This window comes from Rhinolophus sinicus, chromosome 17 (assembly GCF_057876585.1).
Source record: "Rhinolophus sinicus isolate RSI-liver-muscle chromosome 17, RSI-T2T, whole genome shotgun sequence".
Classification (NCBI taxonomy): Eukaryota; Metazoa; Chordata; class Mammalia; order Chiroptera; family Rhinolophidae; genus Rhinolophus; species Rhinolophus sinicus.
The window spans coordinates 109,995,336-110,012,767 of NC_142517.1; the positions used below are offsets into that span (position 1 = coordinate 109,995,336).

General features: G+C 41.0%; 1 protein-coding gene across 1 annotated transcript in view; it reads right to left on the reverse strand.

Moving 5' to 3' along the window:
- The window catches only part of CFAP92 (cilia and flagella associated protein 92 (putative)), a 136,053-nt gene that overhangs the window by 106,071 nt on the left and 12,550 nt on the right, over positions 1–17,432 (reverse strand). The window contains exon 8 of the mRNA XM_074334299.1: positions 5,299–5,445. Within this exon, the coding sequence (XP_074190400.1) occupies positions 5,299–5,445 (147 nt within the window). The remainder of the gene's footprint in view (positions 1–5,298; positions 5,446–17,432) is intronic.

Here is a 17,432-nt window from a genome sequence, read left to right on the forward strand (position 1 = left end):
ATCTAAAGGATATCTTTGCTGGATATGTTATTCTTGGCTCATAATTTCTCTCTTTCAATAGTTGGATATTTGGTTCCACTCCCTCCTGGCTTGTAGAATTTCTGCTGAAAAATCTGATGATAATCTAATGGGCTTTCCTTCGTAGGTCACCATCTTCTTTTCCCTGGCTGCCTTGAGGATTCTTTCTTTGTTGTTGATTTCAGACAGCTTCAATACAATGTGCTTTGCAGAAGGCCTGTTGGGATTGAGGTAATTAGGTGTTCTATTTGCTTCTTGGATTCGAGGATCCAGGTCTGTCCACAAGCTTGGGAAGTTCTCATCGACAATTTGTTTGAATATATTCTCTGTTCCCTTCTCTCTTTCTTCTCCTTCTGGTATGCCCATTATTCTTATATTGCTCTTTCTGATGGAGTCAGAAAGTTCTTGCAGAGTTCTTTCATTTCTTTTAAGTCTCAAGTCTCTTTTTTCTTCTATCTGTGTCATTTCCAAGTTTCTATCTTCGATGTCACTGATTCTTTACTCCATCTGGTCAACTCTACTACCTAAGATGGCTATTTCATTCTTAATTTCTTCTACTGAGTTCTTAATCTCCAGAATTTCTATTTGGTTCTTTTATAAATTTCAATCTCTTTTGTAAAATGCTCATGTTGTTCTTTGATTGTGTTTCTGAGTTCATTAAACTGCCTTTCTGTGTTTTCTTGCATCTCTTTGAGTTTTTTCAGAACTGAAATCTTGAATTCTTTGTCATTTAAATCACATATTTCCATATGTTTAAGTGCCTTTTCTGGAGGCTTTTCACTTTCTTTCTGAGCAGTTTTGTTGCTTCGGTTATTCATGGCAATTACTGATTTATTTCTCTTCCTAGACATCTACAGGAGTGGCTTCTGCAACAGGTTGATAGGAAGCGGTTTTTCTTTTGTTTTCCAGTTTGTTGGTAGAATGTTTTATTTTCTCTCTGACTGCAGCCTTTTTTTATTTCTCACACGGTAGTGCTATGTTTTCTCTGCACTATTCCAGCTTCTCACACAATGAGGGATTACCTGGGAGATGGCTTCTCCTCTGTTAATATTTCACCTGAGTCACAGGGCGCAGTGTCCATGTGAGTATGCAGAGAGCTTTTGATGTTCCAAAGCTCTTCCTGCACCAGATTCAGAGCCCGTGTGTTTCAGCAGTTCTGTTTACTCCTGCAGGGAACTGTCCGGATAGGTGGGGTCAGGGGCGGGGGTGAGTTGTGAGAGGTTGCCCAGAGCCGTGGCAGCGACCACCTCCACAGCCTGTCCTGCTTCCACTGCTCCCTCCCCTTTGCCGGAACTAATTGGGCTGCGAATCTCTGTCTGCGGTCCACAGTTCTCAGAACAGCAAATATTCTGTTCTTTTGCTCTGACACTGCTACTGTTTCACTTCTAGCACCGGGCAGGTGGGGGCGGGGCGAGCTCTGGGAGGGAAGGGAGGGGGCGGCTGGTCTCAGTGCCTAAGGCTTCCGTTCTCTGCTTGGCAGTGAGGGCTTAAACCACCGTTTTCAGCCTTCTTCCCTCAGTCTTTTCTCCGAGGTGTCTGCCGTGAGCGTTGGGTTCAGCCATGTTATATGTTGTCCCCTCAGCCCTGTGGGCCATAAACAGAGCCCTACCAGTCCGAGTTCTTCCCTCTCCCATAGGTGCAGTAGTTCCGGGATGCAGCAAGCTCGGAGCACTGAGCTAGGTCTGCATCCTGCTCCCGCGCCCCTCCGTCTCTGCACTTCTCCCTTCCCTCCTCCCCCGCATGCGCAATTTGCCCCCCTTTTTTGAATTCAGTAGTGGGCCTCTTCATCTTGCCTGTCTGCTGTGCAGGGAGTCCTTTGTGGAGTTATAGTTGTTGAATTTGTTGTAAATTCCAGGGGACATTTCCAGAGGCTCACCTCATCATTTTGATGATGTAACTCCCATGAGTCAAATTTCAAATGCTCAGTAGCCATGTGCGGCTGGTGGCTACTGGACTGGATAGTGCAAATGTAGAACATCTCCATCACTGCAGAAAGCTGTGTTGGAGAGTGCTGCTCTAGGCAATTATCTTAGAACATATTCAAGCACAAATCATGCCAGTGTCTATTCTGTTGTCCAGCAGTGTTGCTTTAACTGCTGTGGTCTAATGAGAAAAGCATAGATACTGATGTCTGACATACTGATATACTTGAGCCAAATAAAGCATGGCACACCTCCCGCTATATTGGTTTTGCAATAGTGTAACTAGAGAAAGTATGCGTGAATTGTGCCACTGGATGGCACACAGACTGCTGTGAGAATACACTTCTCATAAAATGTGTCCATTTCACCAGGTAGACACGTCACCAGGTATAGGAAAACAATTCAAAAGCTCCAGTTTTGGAAGCACAGAGGCCTAGGTGCAAATCCTAGATCTGACTCTTAGTATTCATGTGATCTACAACAATGAGAGGCTCTTTGATGCTCAATATACCCATGTGCAGAATGGGCACAGATGTCACCCTTCTTAGGGTTATACATATGAAGGTGCCAGGAATACTGCCCAGCACATAGTACATGCTCAAAAAACAAGTTCTATCACTTTCAAAATGCTTGTAAATATGTTTCTAGGGCACATAAAAACCCAGTCACTCATGCTTAGAAAGAGTAGTCACTTCCAAAACAAGTCCTGAGCCCAGTGTGTGCAGCTGTCTGTATGGGCCATGAGCACCTCCTGGGCAGCCCTCCCTGCTCCCACGTGATTCTCTTCAATAAAGCCGACTCATTAAGGCCATAAGTAATTATGATTTATGTTCTAGAACTTTGAAAGTGTTTTCATATAAAAGACTTCCCGGTATAGAAAAAAATTTCCAGTATAAATATGTACTCAAATCATCACTCATAAATTTAGGGAGAAGTCAGCCATAATTACAGGGTAGGGTTTCTCAACCTCAGTACTACAGATATTTGGGGTCAGATAATTCTTTGTTGTGTGGACATTTAGCAGGATTCCATTAGATGCCAACAGCATCCCGCTCACTTATGACATCCCAAAATGCCTCCACACACTGTCAAATGTTTCCTGGTAGGCACCAGTGCTTGAGTTGAAAACCACTGTTCCAGAGTAAGAGGAAAGGTGTGGGGGAATGGATACCTTATGGTTTGTGCACTTAACAACTGCTAGACTTGAATATGCGTTAATTCCATTTAATCCTCAAACAACATTGTGTGGTTGCTATCATATTTTCTTTACATATGGGGAAACTGAAGTCCAGGGATGTTAAGTAATCATCTAAGGTCTCTTGGCTAACAAGTGTTGGAACTAGTGTCCAAACTAGTACTGCTTTGCTAAGGTTAGCCCTTCCAATATTCAATTAAAATAAGAGTTTATTCCAAACACAGAATCTTTCTAGAATCTTACTGGGTTACTAGCTAACCAGTATTTACCACTAAAGTATGCAAGTCTATGGCCTAATTTGAAACTGAAGATGATTATCAAAATAATCATACTGGTTTTGGAATAGATGTTATGCTATTATTTTATGGGAAACACAAACATACAATTGGCCTGCTGAGTCAAGGCCATTCTCGGTTATTACCATAAACCATGACATCAGTGTTAGGAAGGAGGTTATCTTTCTGTTCTCCTTGCTGGAAGCCCACTGTCCTGCATCCAGCTCACCCAATGTCCTGACAGACACAGCTGCCACCTCCATGCCAGCAACCTATGTGTCCTACTGTGTGCAAGGTGCCATGCTCTGCAGTATATACATATTATCTCATGTGATCCTTACTACAGACCTCAGTGGTAGGAATTATCACCCCCATTTTACAGATGAGTAAACTGAGACTCAGAGAAAGCAGGTAACTTGCTGGTAAGTGGCTGAGCCAGGATTCAAAGTCACTGGAGCTCTTGTAATAACTTTTACACAGCCACACCAGCACAGGTTAGAGAGGGGAGGCCCAGGCATCTCTTGGCTTCACTATTCTGGAAACAGCCACACTAGGCAGGCCAAGACCATTCGAGATTCTCCTTCCCCTCACAGCAAAATTAAGGCACACAGTCGTGCAGGTCACTCAGAGCTTACCCACCTAGAGGGCCATTGGTTCCTCTTCGGGATTCAAGTACCATGAAGCATTTATCATGTTTGCTCCAAACAGGAGCATGTAACATCTGTGTAGGGGGCTTGGTCCTCCCAGAGCATAACACAGGAGTGGGAAGAGTCTCTGAAAATTCACTTCTCTAGAAAAGATTATGATGTGGTGGGATAGCTAAGGCAGTCCAAAACGCCCAACTTTACGTGAAAGCTGATTTTCAAAAATTCATTTAAAGGTGCAAAATAAAAAGTTAATAGTATTTCCTCAAAATGTATCAACATTAACCCAAGAGCCTGTGAGAATTATGATTTTTCCAGCACTTGTGGAACTCAACACTGACTTTATGTTGAGTTACACTGGGTTTTACTCTGTGTCTGCAAACGTCAGTTCCATGTCAGACGCAAACCTAAATTTCTGCAGATTGGCCAGTAGAGGGCGCACATTCACTGTGATGGCCCAAAATTTCACAATGAAATAGATTTGAAATTTCTCTAAGGAGAAAAGGAAGAGGAAGGAAGGTTACCCTCACCCATATTACCCTTTTAAAAATGAAGTCACATAATTTTACCCAAAATGCATTCTGAGCTTTCCATCATCAAAACACATGGATATAATAAATACTTATTTAATCTTTATCAAACTGTAGAAAATCTAGTTTATAACTTGTGATAGATCTTACAAAACAACAACAAAAAAATCAAACCTCTGTTCTGCTGTGTGACCTCGGCTAAGTTATATACTTGAATTCCCACTGGAAAATAAAATTGGTGACAATGATAACAACTCCTGACTCCACTGCCACAAGTTTATAGGGAGGATCAGAGTTTGTCATGAGAAGTAAATGATGGGACATAACTATTGATTCCCTTCCCTAATTTCCTTACTAGATGTTTTCATAAAAATCTGTAGAATCGTGTTTATTAAAAAGCAGCATCTTGTTTAGCAAACAAAATTACAATATTTATTATTCTCACAGGTTTCCTTAGACTTTGGAATCAGAGCTGGGTTCAAATCCTATCTTCACACTTACTTGTTTGTGATCTAGATAATGCATTTAACTCTCTGGCTTCCATTCCCCTTCTGTATAGTGAGATACTTAACCCCACTTTGCTAAGATGGCTGTGAACATGAAGTTTGGTGGCATAGAGCAGGGGTTTGGTCACCATGGGCATCCTGTTTATGGACTTTTGGCCACTCACTTTTGACAAGACAACCAGAAACTGTTGGGAACAGATGTAGCTACCTGCAAGGAGTGGCATTACTGCCAACTGAATGGAAAAGGAGCCCTGCTTCCAGTGGCCTGCCATCTTGGGATCAGTTTCCTCTTCTGCTCGAGATTTCTTTCTTCTCTTCTGGCTTTTCATTTTCCCTTCTGATTCTTTCTGTTTAACTGTGAAACCAAAAGTAGGAAATAAGTGTTAAGAGGAGCTTATATCCAAGCTGCCATACGTGAATGTACATGTGCTACAGAGATTTGGGAATGTTCTGGAAGCTCCTTGAAGGTAGAAGTTGTTCTTTGTGCTGCTGCCCCTTCCTAGCAACCAGAAGAGGTATCTAAAAGTGGATAGCTGAACAGTAACCAGTTATGTGCAGGGAGAAATTGAGGGGTGTCCTGATCCCCCACCTGCTACTACCAAGAATGTGGGCAGAAGGGAGCTAAGTTTGCCATGATGACAACAGCACCACAATATAAGTTTTCCTTCAAGTCACCTCTTCACCAAAGAATAGGGTTGAGGTTTGGGCTTTGGAGTTGAACCACCAAAGTTCCAGAACCAGCTCTACCCTTCCTGCAGTGTAGTGCTGGAAAAATACCTTTCCCATTCAGAGCCTCAATTACCTCATCTGTTGCATGGGGGCAACAGCACCTCTTTCTGAGAAGAGTGAGCACCTCTTGCCATGTGCAAAATGAATTGCAGACTAAAGGTAGGAAACAAAAACTTCAAAATTATTAGAATACATAGGAGAATGTACTGACATCTGAATGAGGAAGGATTTCTTAAACATTATCAAAAGTACAAACTACAAAGGAATTGTTAAACAACTGGTGTACAAAAGACACTGTACATACAGTGAAAGGATAAATTACAGATCTCAGTCTGTGAAGTTTAGAATGCATGTAACTGACAATGCATAATCATCCAGAAGATGTGAAAAATAAAGCTTACGAATCAATAAGGAAAAATTTGGAACCCAATGGAAAAATAAGCAAAGAAATAAGAATAGGCAAATCATACATGAGTGTGACCAAATAAGCATATGAGATGCTCTCAACCCCATTAGGAATCAGGAATTAAGCCCCTGACGGTGCCAAGCATGGGTGATAGATAATGTGGAGAAACAAGAATTCTTGTTGAGTGCTGTCAGGAGGGCGACTCAGAGAGTAAACTGGCAGCATCTCCTGAGGGGACAAATGCATTTCCTACACCTGGTGACCTCATTGGGCAATGCCCTAGACTCTCTTGCATGTACACACGGATGTTAGCTATTGCAGTGCTGGTGGCACCAGGAAATTGGTGACAACTCAATGTCTCTCAGTGGGGGACTGCATGGGTGAAGGATGTTACATCTATCTAATGGGGTACTCTCCAGAAGTTGCAATAAAGGAGCTGGACTTACATATATTGACGCGAATAAATCTCAGAAATAAAGTTGAGTGCAAAGAGCAAGTTGCAGGAAGGAATGTGTGGTATGAAATTGTGGACAACAAAGGGGCCACATGTTAAACCTGACAAGCTCAGGAGAATGAAAATCACAACATAGGATGGGGTGAACATAAAAATTCCTAAGGTGGGCCATGGCAGGAAGTCACATCCTTGGCCTGTAGCTTCCTTGACAAAGGTCAATGTTTACCTTAAGTGACTATCTGTTGTCTTCTTGTATCTAAGATAACATGCCCTTGGAATGTCAAGAGTAATCCCTTTTTCCGGAACCCCAGGGGACACAACCCACCACACCAGAGCAGGAAACTACAAAATCTTTCATTGTTATCTTGTTACCAGAATACCATCTCTATGTGCTATAAAATGCTATTAACTATCCTGTACCCACTAATGTCAAAGAAGTGTGTGTCTCTCTATTTTAGTTTTAATCCAATTCCAGAGATTTCCCTGCTTTGCTTTTTCTGACCCCCTTAATCTACAACAAATGGATTTCATGTAACCTTCCTCCTCTGATTCTAATGTATAAAATAAATTGCAAAACAGCCATTTTCCGGAGCATTTTCTCAATCCATTGAGACTTTGCTTCCTGGCAATAGTCATCAGTTTGGCTCAAATAAACTCTTACAAGCTGTCTCTTAGGCTGGATGTATTTTTCATCGACATTACTTGGCGTAGGTGGCAGGATTCCAAGAAGCCCACCCAGGACCACCCTGTGGACCCAGATTCGGTGCTCGGTACCAGCAGGGGCCCATTGTGCCCCAAAGGCTCCCTGCTTCGCAGCGGGTGAACTTGGGTGAGTTACCTCTTGGAATTCCAGGACTTTCCCCTCACTTATGGTAGAGGGTGTGACTTTATTTGTGCTGTTCTTAGAAAATCCTCAAGATGATATTAAAGGATAGGAGTTGAGATGGGTGGCTGGTTTTAATTTTGGTTTTTCAATTGGAATTGCTTACTGCAAGTCTGAACAAACCTTTGCTGGATAAATGAGAGCCTGAACTTGTTCAGCTCCGAAGACAAGGGGCATTTACTCCCTCCAGCCTGAATTTCAGTATTCAGGTGACTAAGAATTTTGTGGAAGTATATGAGGGTACGCCTCAAAACATGCAGTGGCCCCATAGGGAATTCCAACACAACTGTAATTAAATAATTGACTCATTCGGGGACGCGCACATAAAGGCTGGTTACCGAGCGTTCCGAGTCCTCACGGACGTACTAGACAGCCGGGGAGAGAAACCGAGGCACATAAGAGGGTTGAAGCGACTCGGGAGGTGACAGCCCCTCAGTGCTCAACTCATAAGCAGCACACTTCAACCTGCTACACACTATCCCTACAAGTGTGTTCAGACTCTGCAGAAATCTAAGGAAAACTAAAACTAACATGGGAAATCGTGCCTCTAAGGTCGGTAAACCCCAGCCTCCCATTAATACTCCTGCAAGACACATGTACAATTCGTACAGAATTTCAACTTACAAGTACCTACAGAAATGGAAACTTTTAACAAAAAATGATATCAGCTTGAGATGGCTAAAGTGGGGAAGTTTTGAGACTTCCAAATTGAGTTTTTTTTGCGTGCTCAATTGGAAAAATCTGGCTATAAAATTAAACTAAAGGAAAGTGAAGCTTGATTGGAAATTGGAAGCTTCTAGGCGGAGCACAGATAAACTCTTTTCTCTACAGGAAGTTAATAAAGAAATTTTAGAAACTGTCTCTGAACGAAAGAAGGCTTCTGAAGCTGATAAATGCCAACACCGCATTCCCCCCACCCCTTCTCCAGCTGCTCCACTACATCCCTTGCTTTCTGAGCTCCTTTGTCCGGACATACCCCTCCCTTCCCTTCCTCCTCCTCCGCCTCCTTCTGTCTCCTCTATGCCCCTTTCACTACCACTCTCTACAGACCCAGGGGAAATAGGGAATAGAAATTCAGACCAAGATAAAGCAAAACAAAAACAAAAACACACAGAAATTCTGGCAGCTCCCTTCAGGGAGAAGCCGGTCTCAGGCAGAGGGGAACCAGCGACTGTATATGTTCCTTGGACTAGAACAGAATTAAGGAATTTAACTAAAGATTTCCCTGACCCTCTCCACGACCCTGATGGGTTTGCAAAAGAATCTGATTTAACTGTTAGAACATATGATCCTGGCTGTTCTGACCTATTCCAATTGATACACCTATAGGTTTCTGAGAGCAAAGCAACAGCATCGATGAATAAGGTTCACTGGGAAGCTCCTGTAGATGACTTCTTAAAACAAAGAAAGACAGACCAAGGAAAATACAGGGAACTAGCCCGCCAGCTTTATCAAGCTGTATCTGAGATTTTCCCCCAGAAAATAGACTGGACCAAGGTCCAGCAATGTAAAAGAAGGCCTGATGAACCAGTACTTGATTTCTTTGAATGTTTCATAAAAACTTTCAAACAGTACTCAGGTCTGTCTCCAGTTTTAAGGATCAGAATGATCCTGTACTAAATTCGGCTTTTTTGCAAGGACTGGATGAAGACCTTGTAATGCTGATTAAACAGCAAAAATTAAATTGGTGAACTACATGTACTAATGGACTGGCAATTGTGGCTGATCAACTACCTAAAACTGTTGAAAAGAGAGAAGGACTAAAGCTGCCAAATCATGAACTTACAGCTTCAGCAATTAAGCCGTCAGATCAGGCCTCCCAGAGGTCACGTAGACAAGGGGAGAGAGGAGTCTGTTTTTGTTGTCGAAAGTCAGGTCACCTTAAGGATTGTAGAAAACTGAAATGGGATTTAGAAAAAGAAAAGAACAGAAGCAAGCACAGGTTTGCTGAGGACTGAGAGGATATTTCCCCTTCTTGCAAATGGTTTAGGAGAAATCGAAATTATCACCAAAGGGGAAATTACTAAGGCCCCTGTAGATACTGGGGTTACTTTGTCTGTTCTTAATGCTCCCCAGCCAAGTTGCCCTCTCCCCTGGAGTAAAGCTTCTCTACAAATGGTAGGGCTATTAATCACCAATGTCTGTTTTTAAATCAGAACCTGTTCCCCTCCAACTAGGAAATGTTACTAATTAAATGTTAAAATGTTACTATATTACTAGTTGTTACTAGTTATTTTTACTAAATCTGCCCCAATTCACCTGACAGGGGGCGATTTTCTTGAAACCCATGATGCCCACGTATCCTTTTCCCAGAAGAGTGACATGTATTTAGAACTAAATGATTCAGCTACTGAACCAATTGGGAAAGTAGTGATTGTAAAGGAACCTCCGCAGAGGAAACTAACCTTGAGACTGGACAATTATTGCAGGACATCCCAGTGCAACTTTGGGCCCTTTCCAGTACAGATATTGGCGAGATGAAGTCAGCCTCTCCCTACTAAAATAACCATAGACTACACTGCCTCTACCTAATATTCACCAATATCCTTTGAGACCTGATGTACTAGCTGGAATTAAACCCATTATATAGGATTGTTTAAATAGGGGGCTTATAATTCCCTGTATGGGCCCCTGTAATTCTGCTATTCTTCCAGTAAAGAAACCAAATGGAAAAGGATGGAGATATGTACAGGATCTCAGAGCAATAAATAAAATAGTCATTCTGAGACATGCTGGGTTCCAAATCCACATACCCTATTATCAGCCTTTCCTATGGACTGCCAATATTTTCCAGTAATAGATTTATGTAGTGCCTTTTTCAGCATTCCTGTTAAAAAGGACACTCAATATCTCTTTGCTTTCACCTGGGAAGATCGCCAATTTACTTGGATTGTGATGCCCCAGGGGTCTACGGAGAGTCCCACCTATTTCTCCCAGATATTAAAGGCTGATTTGAATGATGTTTATTTTCCCAGAGATTCCACACTAATCCAATATATGGATGACTTACTTTTATGCTCTAGGACACTACTAGATCCCCAAAAGCACACAATTTACCTGTTACAACAGCTAGCTCTAAAGGGACATATGGTCTCAAAGGAAAACTTCAATTTTGTTTGCCCCAAGTAAAATACATTGGCCATCTCATATCCAAAGATGGGCTACTGATTAACCCCGAAAGACTCAAAGGAATGTTATCCTTTCCCCTTCCAAAAACGGAAAAACAGCTTAGAGGATTCCTGGGTCTAACTGGATACTGTTGCAATTGGATCCCAAATTTTTCATTAATGGCCCAGCCTCTATATGCTTTATTAAAATCAGATCAATCTGATCCACTTCAATACAACCCAGAAGGGAAACAAGCTGTAAAGATGCTAAAGGAAAAAGTATCTAAAGCTCCTGCTCTGGGACACCCTAATTATAAGCTTCCTTTTTCCCTTTTCATACATGAAAACAAAGGAAATGCTTTGGGAGTTCTAACTCAGAAACGCGGAGACCATCATAGACCTATAGGATATTACAGTCAGCAATTGGACTCCGTAGCCAAAGGGCTCCCTCCTTGCATGAGGGCCGTCTCTGCTACAACCATAATATGCAAACAAACAGAAGAGGTAGTTATGGGCCCTCTTTTAACTACTTACGCTCCTCATTCTGTTGAATCCTTACTGAACTCTCACCATACTCAACACTTTTCTGCCAGTTGACTGGCTCCTTATGGAAGCACTCTTGCATTCTGCACCTAATATTACTTTAACTCGATGCAACAGTCTTAACCCCAGCAACTTTATTACCCTCTTTACAGGAAGAAGGCACCCACAATTGTGTTTTGCTTAGTGACCACCTTCTTGTTCCCAGAAATGATTTACAGGAAACCCCTGTTTGTGATGCTGACTTAGTTTGGTTCACAGATGGATTTTATCTCAAAGATGAACAGGGACATCACCAAGCTGGATATGCAGTAACTCCCATGGTGGATAATTGAAAGTTCTTATTTACCTGAAGTAAGATCTGCCCAGCAAGCCGAATTAATGGCTCTAACTCGGGATTGTCAATTGGCCAAAGATCAAGTAGCCAATATGTACACTGATAATTGCTATGCCTTTGGTGTAGCTCACGACTTCAGAATGTTGTGGAAGCAGTGAGGCTTCTTAACTCCCTCAGAGCAATCCATAAAGAATGGAAAACAGGTTTCAGAATTACTAGAGGCCATACAACAACTGAGACAATTGGCAATTATCAAAATTTCAGGACCTTCTAAAGCTGCCACCATGGAAGCAAAAGGAAATCACTTAGCCGATGCTGCAGCTACACAGGCAGCATTGAATAGTCAAAATATCCCGACCTGAGAATGCCCCTCACTTCCTATTAAATCAGTAAGACTTTCTTTTACAGTTACAAAGGACAGCCACAGAGGAGAAGAGAATATGGCAACAAAAAGGGGGAACATTTGACCCAGTCAAACAGATAAGTCTTGGACCCAATCAAAAACCAGTCTTACCTACAGGGGCTCAACTACCTATACTTCAATATGTGCATGAGCTCACACACTGGGGTCCTGAAAACATGTTATGGAGTAAACAATATTACTGGAAACGTTCTCCCACTGTAGCTCATAAAGTGTGTGGCAAATGTTCTATCTGTCCGAAATACAACCCAGGAAAACCATTCCATGGATCCCAAGGACATTTCCCACTTCCTTTAGGCCCATCTGAGGTATGGCAATTGGATTTTATCCAAATGCCACCATCTCCAGGATACAAATATATGTGTTATGATTTATATGTTTTCTCACTGGGTTGAGGCATTCACTTACAGGAGAGCAACAGCCTTAACAGTAAGTAAAATGCTTTTGGAAAAAATAATTCCCAACCGGGGAATTCCCTCTGAGTTACTTAGTGACTAAGGGACTCATTTGACTGGACAAATAACACAATCCATCTGTAACATTTGGCCTATTCTACAGCATTTTCATTGTGCTTGTCACGCCCTGTCCTCTGGATTGGTGGAACATACCAATGGTACAATCAAAATTCAACTAGTCATAATTTCAGAAGCTTTTAATCTTCTGTGGCCTAAGGCTCTCACTGTTGTGCTCCTCAACCTGAGATCTATTCCTTTTGGTAACATAGGCTTTCTCCTTATCAAATAGTCACTGGTTGCCCTATGCATCTGGATGAAGGGACATATGAACCAACCTTACTAAAAGGAGATAGCTTAAAGGGATTAATAAATTAGTAATTGATTCATTTCAGAGTGCGCTCCTGGGAGACGAAGACTTCAAAGACCATGGTTTATAACCAGGAGATTTTGTCTACTGGAAAAGACATCAAATAAAAGATTCTCTCCAGCCTCGTTGGAAGGGACCTTATCAGGTGTTACTAACTAATCCATGTGCAGCCAAACTTAAAGGAGTTAATTCATGGATTCACATTTCTCACTTTAAAAAGGCACCTAACAGTGAATGGACATCTACTCCTGTCTCTGACACTCGCCTCTGTCTACAGCGGACATTGAAGACTCAAGGATGAGAAGCCTCTGACATCAAAGGCAGACAGCTATCCCAAGACATCAATAAGGCCTATATACCCACAAATTGATGCTGCACCCAAAGACGCTTATTTAATCATTTTTTTCCCTTAACTAATAGTTAAACTTGCTCCTTAAATTTCCCTCAAACCTTACTCTTATATCACCTAATTCTTGAGCTATATCAAATGGTTCTTTTCTTGTTGTTATCCTTCTTATGGTTTCCTAATAGAAGCAGTGTCTGCTTCCCCAGACCCCCGCTTACTGGAGATGAAAAACTTGGGTACCTGCTGATCTTTCCCATTTACTAGACAGTGATGTTCTCATGATCAGTTATGATACTGAGGCTAAGGCCTTGTTGGCCACGCATCGGCCCTCTCCTACTTTGGTACATTATTTTTTTGGGTGTATCTATTATAAAGAACCCATCCTGAGCAAGTACTTTCAAGAACATTTCCCTGGTAATTCCCCTGGTAGAATTATATATGGATCTAATTTAGATGAGTATTGTATACCTATAGGAATGGATGATAACAAATTAAGGGAAAAGGCTTGTAGCAGCCTGCCCTGTCATAGTATAGCTTGTCCTCCAAGCCACTAGCCATGCTCCTATGGCTGGATGCCCGTAAAATGGGAAAAAATAAATGGGTCCCCATTTCAGAAATTATTGGAATTACTTGGTGGGTAGATATGTCTGTTAAGTACCCCTCCCTCTTTGCATCCTGGACACTTATGGGAAGCCCTATGGAATACTCAAACTCTAGCTCATTTAGCGGTTACTTCTACTCATTTAATTATGGTATGGGAGACTCAACATTTTTGGGTCCATTAAGTATACCCCAATTGCTCCCAGGCCATAGGCACCCAAGGCAGCAACATTCCTGGTGGGTCCAACAACACTGGCCGTCTCTAAGAAATAAGAGGGAGATACTTGGAGGATTGGGAGCTGGCCTTGGCGTTCTGGGGCAAGCTGAATTTGCAGCTAATGAAGAACGTCATTCATTAGAAAAGGACTCTTTATCTAAAATAGGCCAGATAGAGGGAATGTTATTTCAAGAAGGAAAAGGATGGGAAGCAGCATGGAAAGACAATGAGGACCTAGCTAAATGGACAGAACAATCAATCAAATTTCATGCACAAACCCAGCAATGGGAATGTGCCTTTACCCTGACTCAACAGGGCCTATTATCTATGCTAATACAAATGGAATCTGAAGTAGCTATGAAACACTGGCTAACTATAATGGGCACCCAGCCAGACACTTGTGGGACTCTTATGGTTCCCTGGACTTTGGAAAATTTTGGATGGCAAATGTGATCTAAGATGTTGTATCTTAAAAACACAAGCACCTCGGTTAAATCCTAAACTCAGATTTTCAGTAGTTCAACTTGCTGGCATAGGGACCATCCTTAATAATACTAGACTACTCCCAATGGGAAGTAGATGGGCCGTATTAAATAATAATAAAAATTGGGAACCCATCTCATTATCTGATTATGAAAATCGAAAAGGTAAATGGTTATGTCTCCAATCAATAAAGAATTCTGAATTTACCGAATCCTGGCCTATTGTATCCACCCCAACAAATAATAATATATGGTATACGGGAAAGGGAGTTTTTTGTTGGGAAGGGTTAGAAAATTCTGTCATACTAACTGACTTCTATTGTAATATACCAGGTTTGCAGTAAATGCTACAGGAATATGGTGTAATACTAAAATCATAGGCAAATTATTTTGCCTGAGGTTAATGAAACCTATAATAATATAGATACTGAAAATTCAGTTTACTGGGAAATTGAATTAAATCCTCTCCATGAAGTCATTTCTATGGAAACTAATTGGCCAGAAGAAAAATTAGAACTTCTAGATATGAAATAACAGACAATCTTCATTCATCTGGCCAAACTTATCGTAAGGTACAAACAGCAGTAGACGAGGGAGGAAAACATTATTAGCTTAATAAAAAATTATGATAAAGCATGTAAAGGGTTCTTTCGATGGCTAGGATGTTTATTCTCCTCAGACTCATACTTATCTAATATTGGACATTTTCTGCTTCTCATCGGTGTTACCGGTTTAATACCGTTGCTCTTTGCCCTAGTTTGTAAATGTTACACTAGATGCAAAAAAACAAAACATAAGATTAACAGAAACAAAAAACGATCATGATAGCTCAAAGATTAGAAATGATCCAGAATATATTTCATGAAGACATATAGGATCTGACTGCCTCCCATTTGCTCACATTTTTTTTAAACAGAATAATTCGGCCTTAACTGCCATCTAAGGTTATGGTCTTGCCCCACCCCCAATGGTCCAGCATTCAACATGATAAATGCTGACACTAAGCCTTCCTAGCACCGTGGGACCACACTATCCAACAAAAGGTTGGTTATCAATGTATCCTTCAGATTAATTTATGACCAAAATGGGGAACTGTGGATGGAAAAGGGGCCACATGTTAAACCTGACAAGCTCAGGAGATGAAAAGAACCATAGGATGGCATGAACATAAAAATTCATAACTAAGGTGGGCCATGGGGTGAAGTCACATCCTTGGTCTGTAGTTTCCTTGACAAAGGTCAATCTTTACCTTAAGTGAAGATTGTCCTTTTGCATCTAAGGTAACATACCCTTGGAATGTGAAGAATAAACCCTTTTTCTGGACCTCCTAGGGGACACAACCCACCACACTAGAACAGGAAACTACAGAATCCCTCATTGTTATCGTGTTCCCCCAAATACCATCTCTATGTGCTATAAAATGCTATTAAGTCTCCTGTACCCACCAATGTCAAATAAGTGTGTGTCTCTCCATTTTACTTTTTATCCAATCCCAGAGATTTCCCTGCTTTGCTTTCTTCCACCCCCTTAATCTACAACCAATGGATTTCAGGTAAACTTCCGCCTTTGATTCTAATGTATAAAATAAGTTGCAAAACAGCCATTTTCTGGCGCATTTTCTCAAGCCGTTGAGACATGCTTCCTGCCAATTGTCATCAGTTTGGCTAAAATAAACTCTTAAAAGCTTTCTCTAAGGTTGGATGTATTTTTTGTTGACAAAATCATTTCTGAAACTCATAAAACCACAAATCAATACCATGTTGTATGAAAGTGCGAGAAAGAATGGGGTAGCAGGAAGGATTACACCAGATTCTATCTCAGTATAGGGTATGCTTCTTAAAAGTACAGGATGCAAAGGGGACTGAAACTGTATCTGTAAACTTTTATTTCTTAAAAAAAAAAGAAAAAAGAACAAGAAATGAAGGACACTTATAACAAAATGATAAAACCTACCATATTTTGCTGTGTATAAAGCACACTTTTTTGCCCAAATTTGTGAGGGAAAAATAAGGATGCGCATTATTCATGGGTAGTACTCATTCTGCATCTAAATCAATAATGATGTCCATATGCAAAATAATACCGAGGAATACAATAATCGGTTTTGTTGAACTTATGATGAACGTGCAACGAGGAAGAGTTCTTGGCCTTCTATGATGCGTAAATATAGATTTGTTACCCGTACATAAAATTTCTTGTACCTTGTATCTGTTCTTGTGTTTTGTAATTATTTGTTACATAAAATTTCTTGTAGTATGTTACAAAAAAATGCTAAAACTCCTTTATAATAACAAAAACAAGTACCAAAATGTAAACAAATAAACATTTGAATTAAAAAATTAAAATGAAAGATTTTTTTCCCTGAAAGTTTGAGCCAAAAATGTGGGTGCACATTATACACGGGAGCACATTATACACGGCAAAATATGGTAAATAGTGGGTACATTGTTGTTATAGTTTTCTGTGTACTTTTCTCTCTTTATGTAAAGATAAAAAGAATGGTTTGAAAACCTCATTAAAATGCTCAAAGAACATAAAAAAGGAGTGAGGTTGTTTATCTGGAAAAGAGAAAACTCAGAAGGAGCTGAGAGGTGTTCAGATATGAAAGTGTGGACTAGTCTTTTAGGGCCTTAAAAATAGGAAAGGATATTATTCACTGTGTTTCCAACACCTAGTAGACAGCCTGACTCAAGCCATCATTTCTCTCTGCAACTTCAATGTTGAACTAGAACTAGGAAAAGCAGACTAACTGAATGAGAGTTAAGGAAATGACTTGTAACATTCACAGCTGAATGAATGGGAAATGGCCATCCCAGGAGACAGCAAGTGTATCTAGAATTTTCTGCCTCATACTGGAAACCCAACTGCTTGCTGAAAAACTGACGAGGAGATCTAGGCCAAGAATGAGGTAGATTTACTGACTTCTGAGGATCTTTGCTTCTCTACAGTCTGTCACTAAGATTTCATGTTTCTGCATGAGTAGTTCCTGCAACCTGGG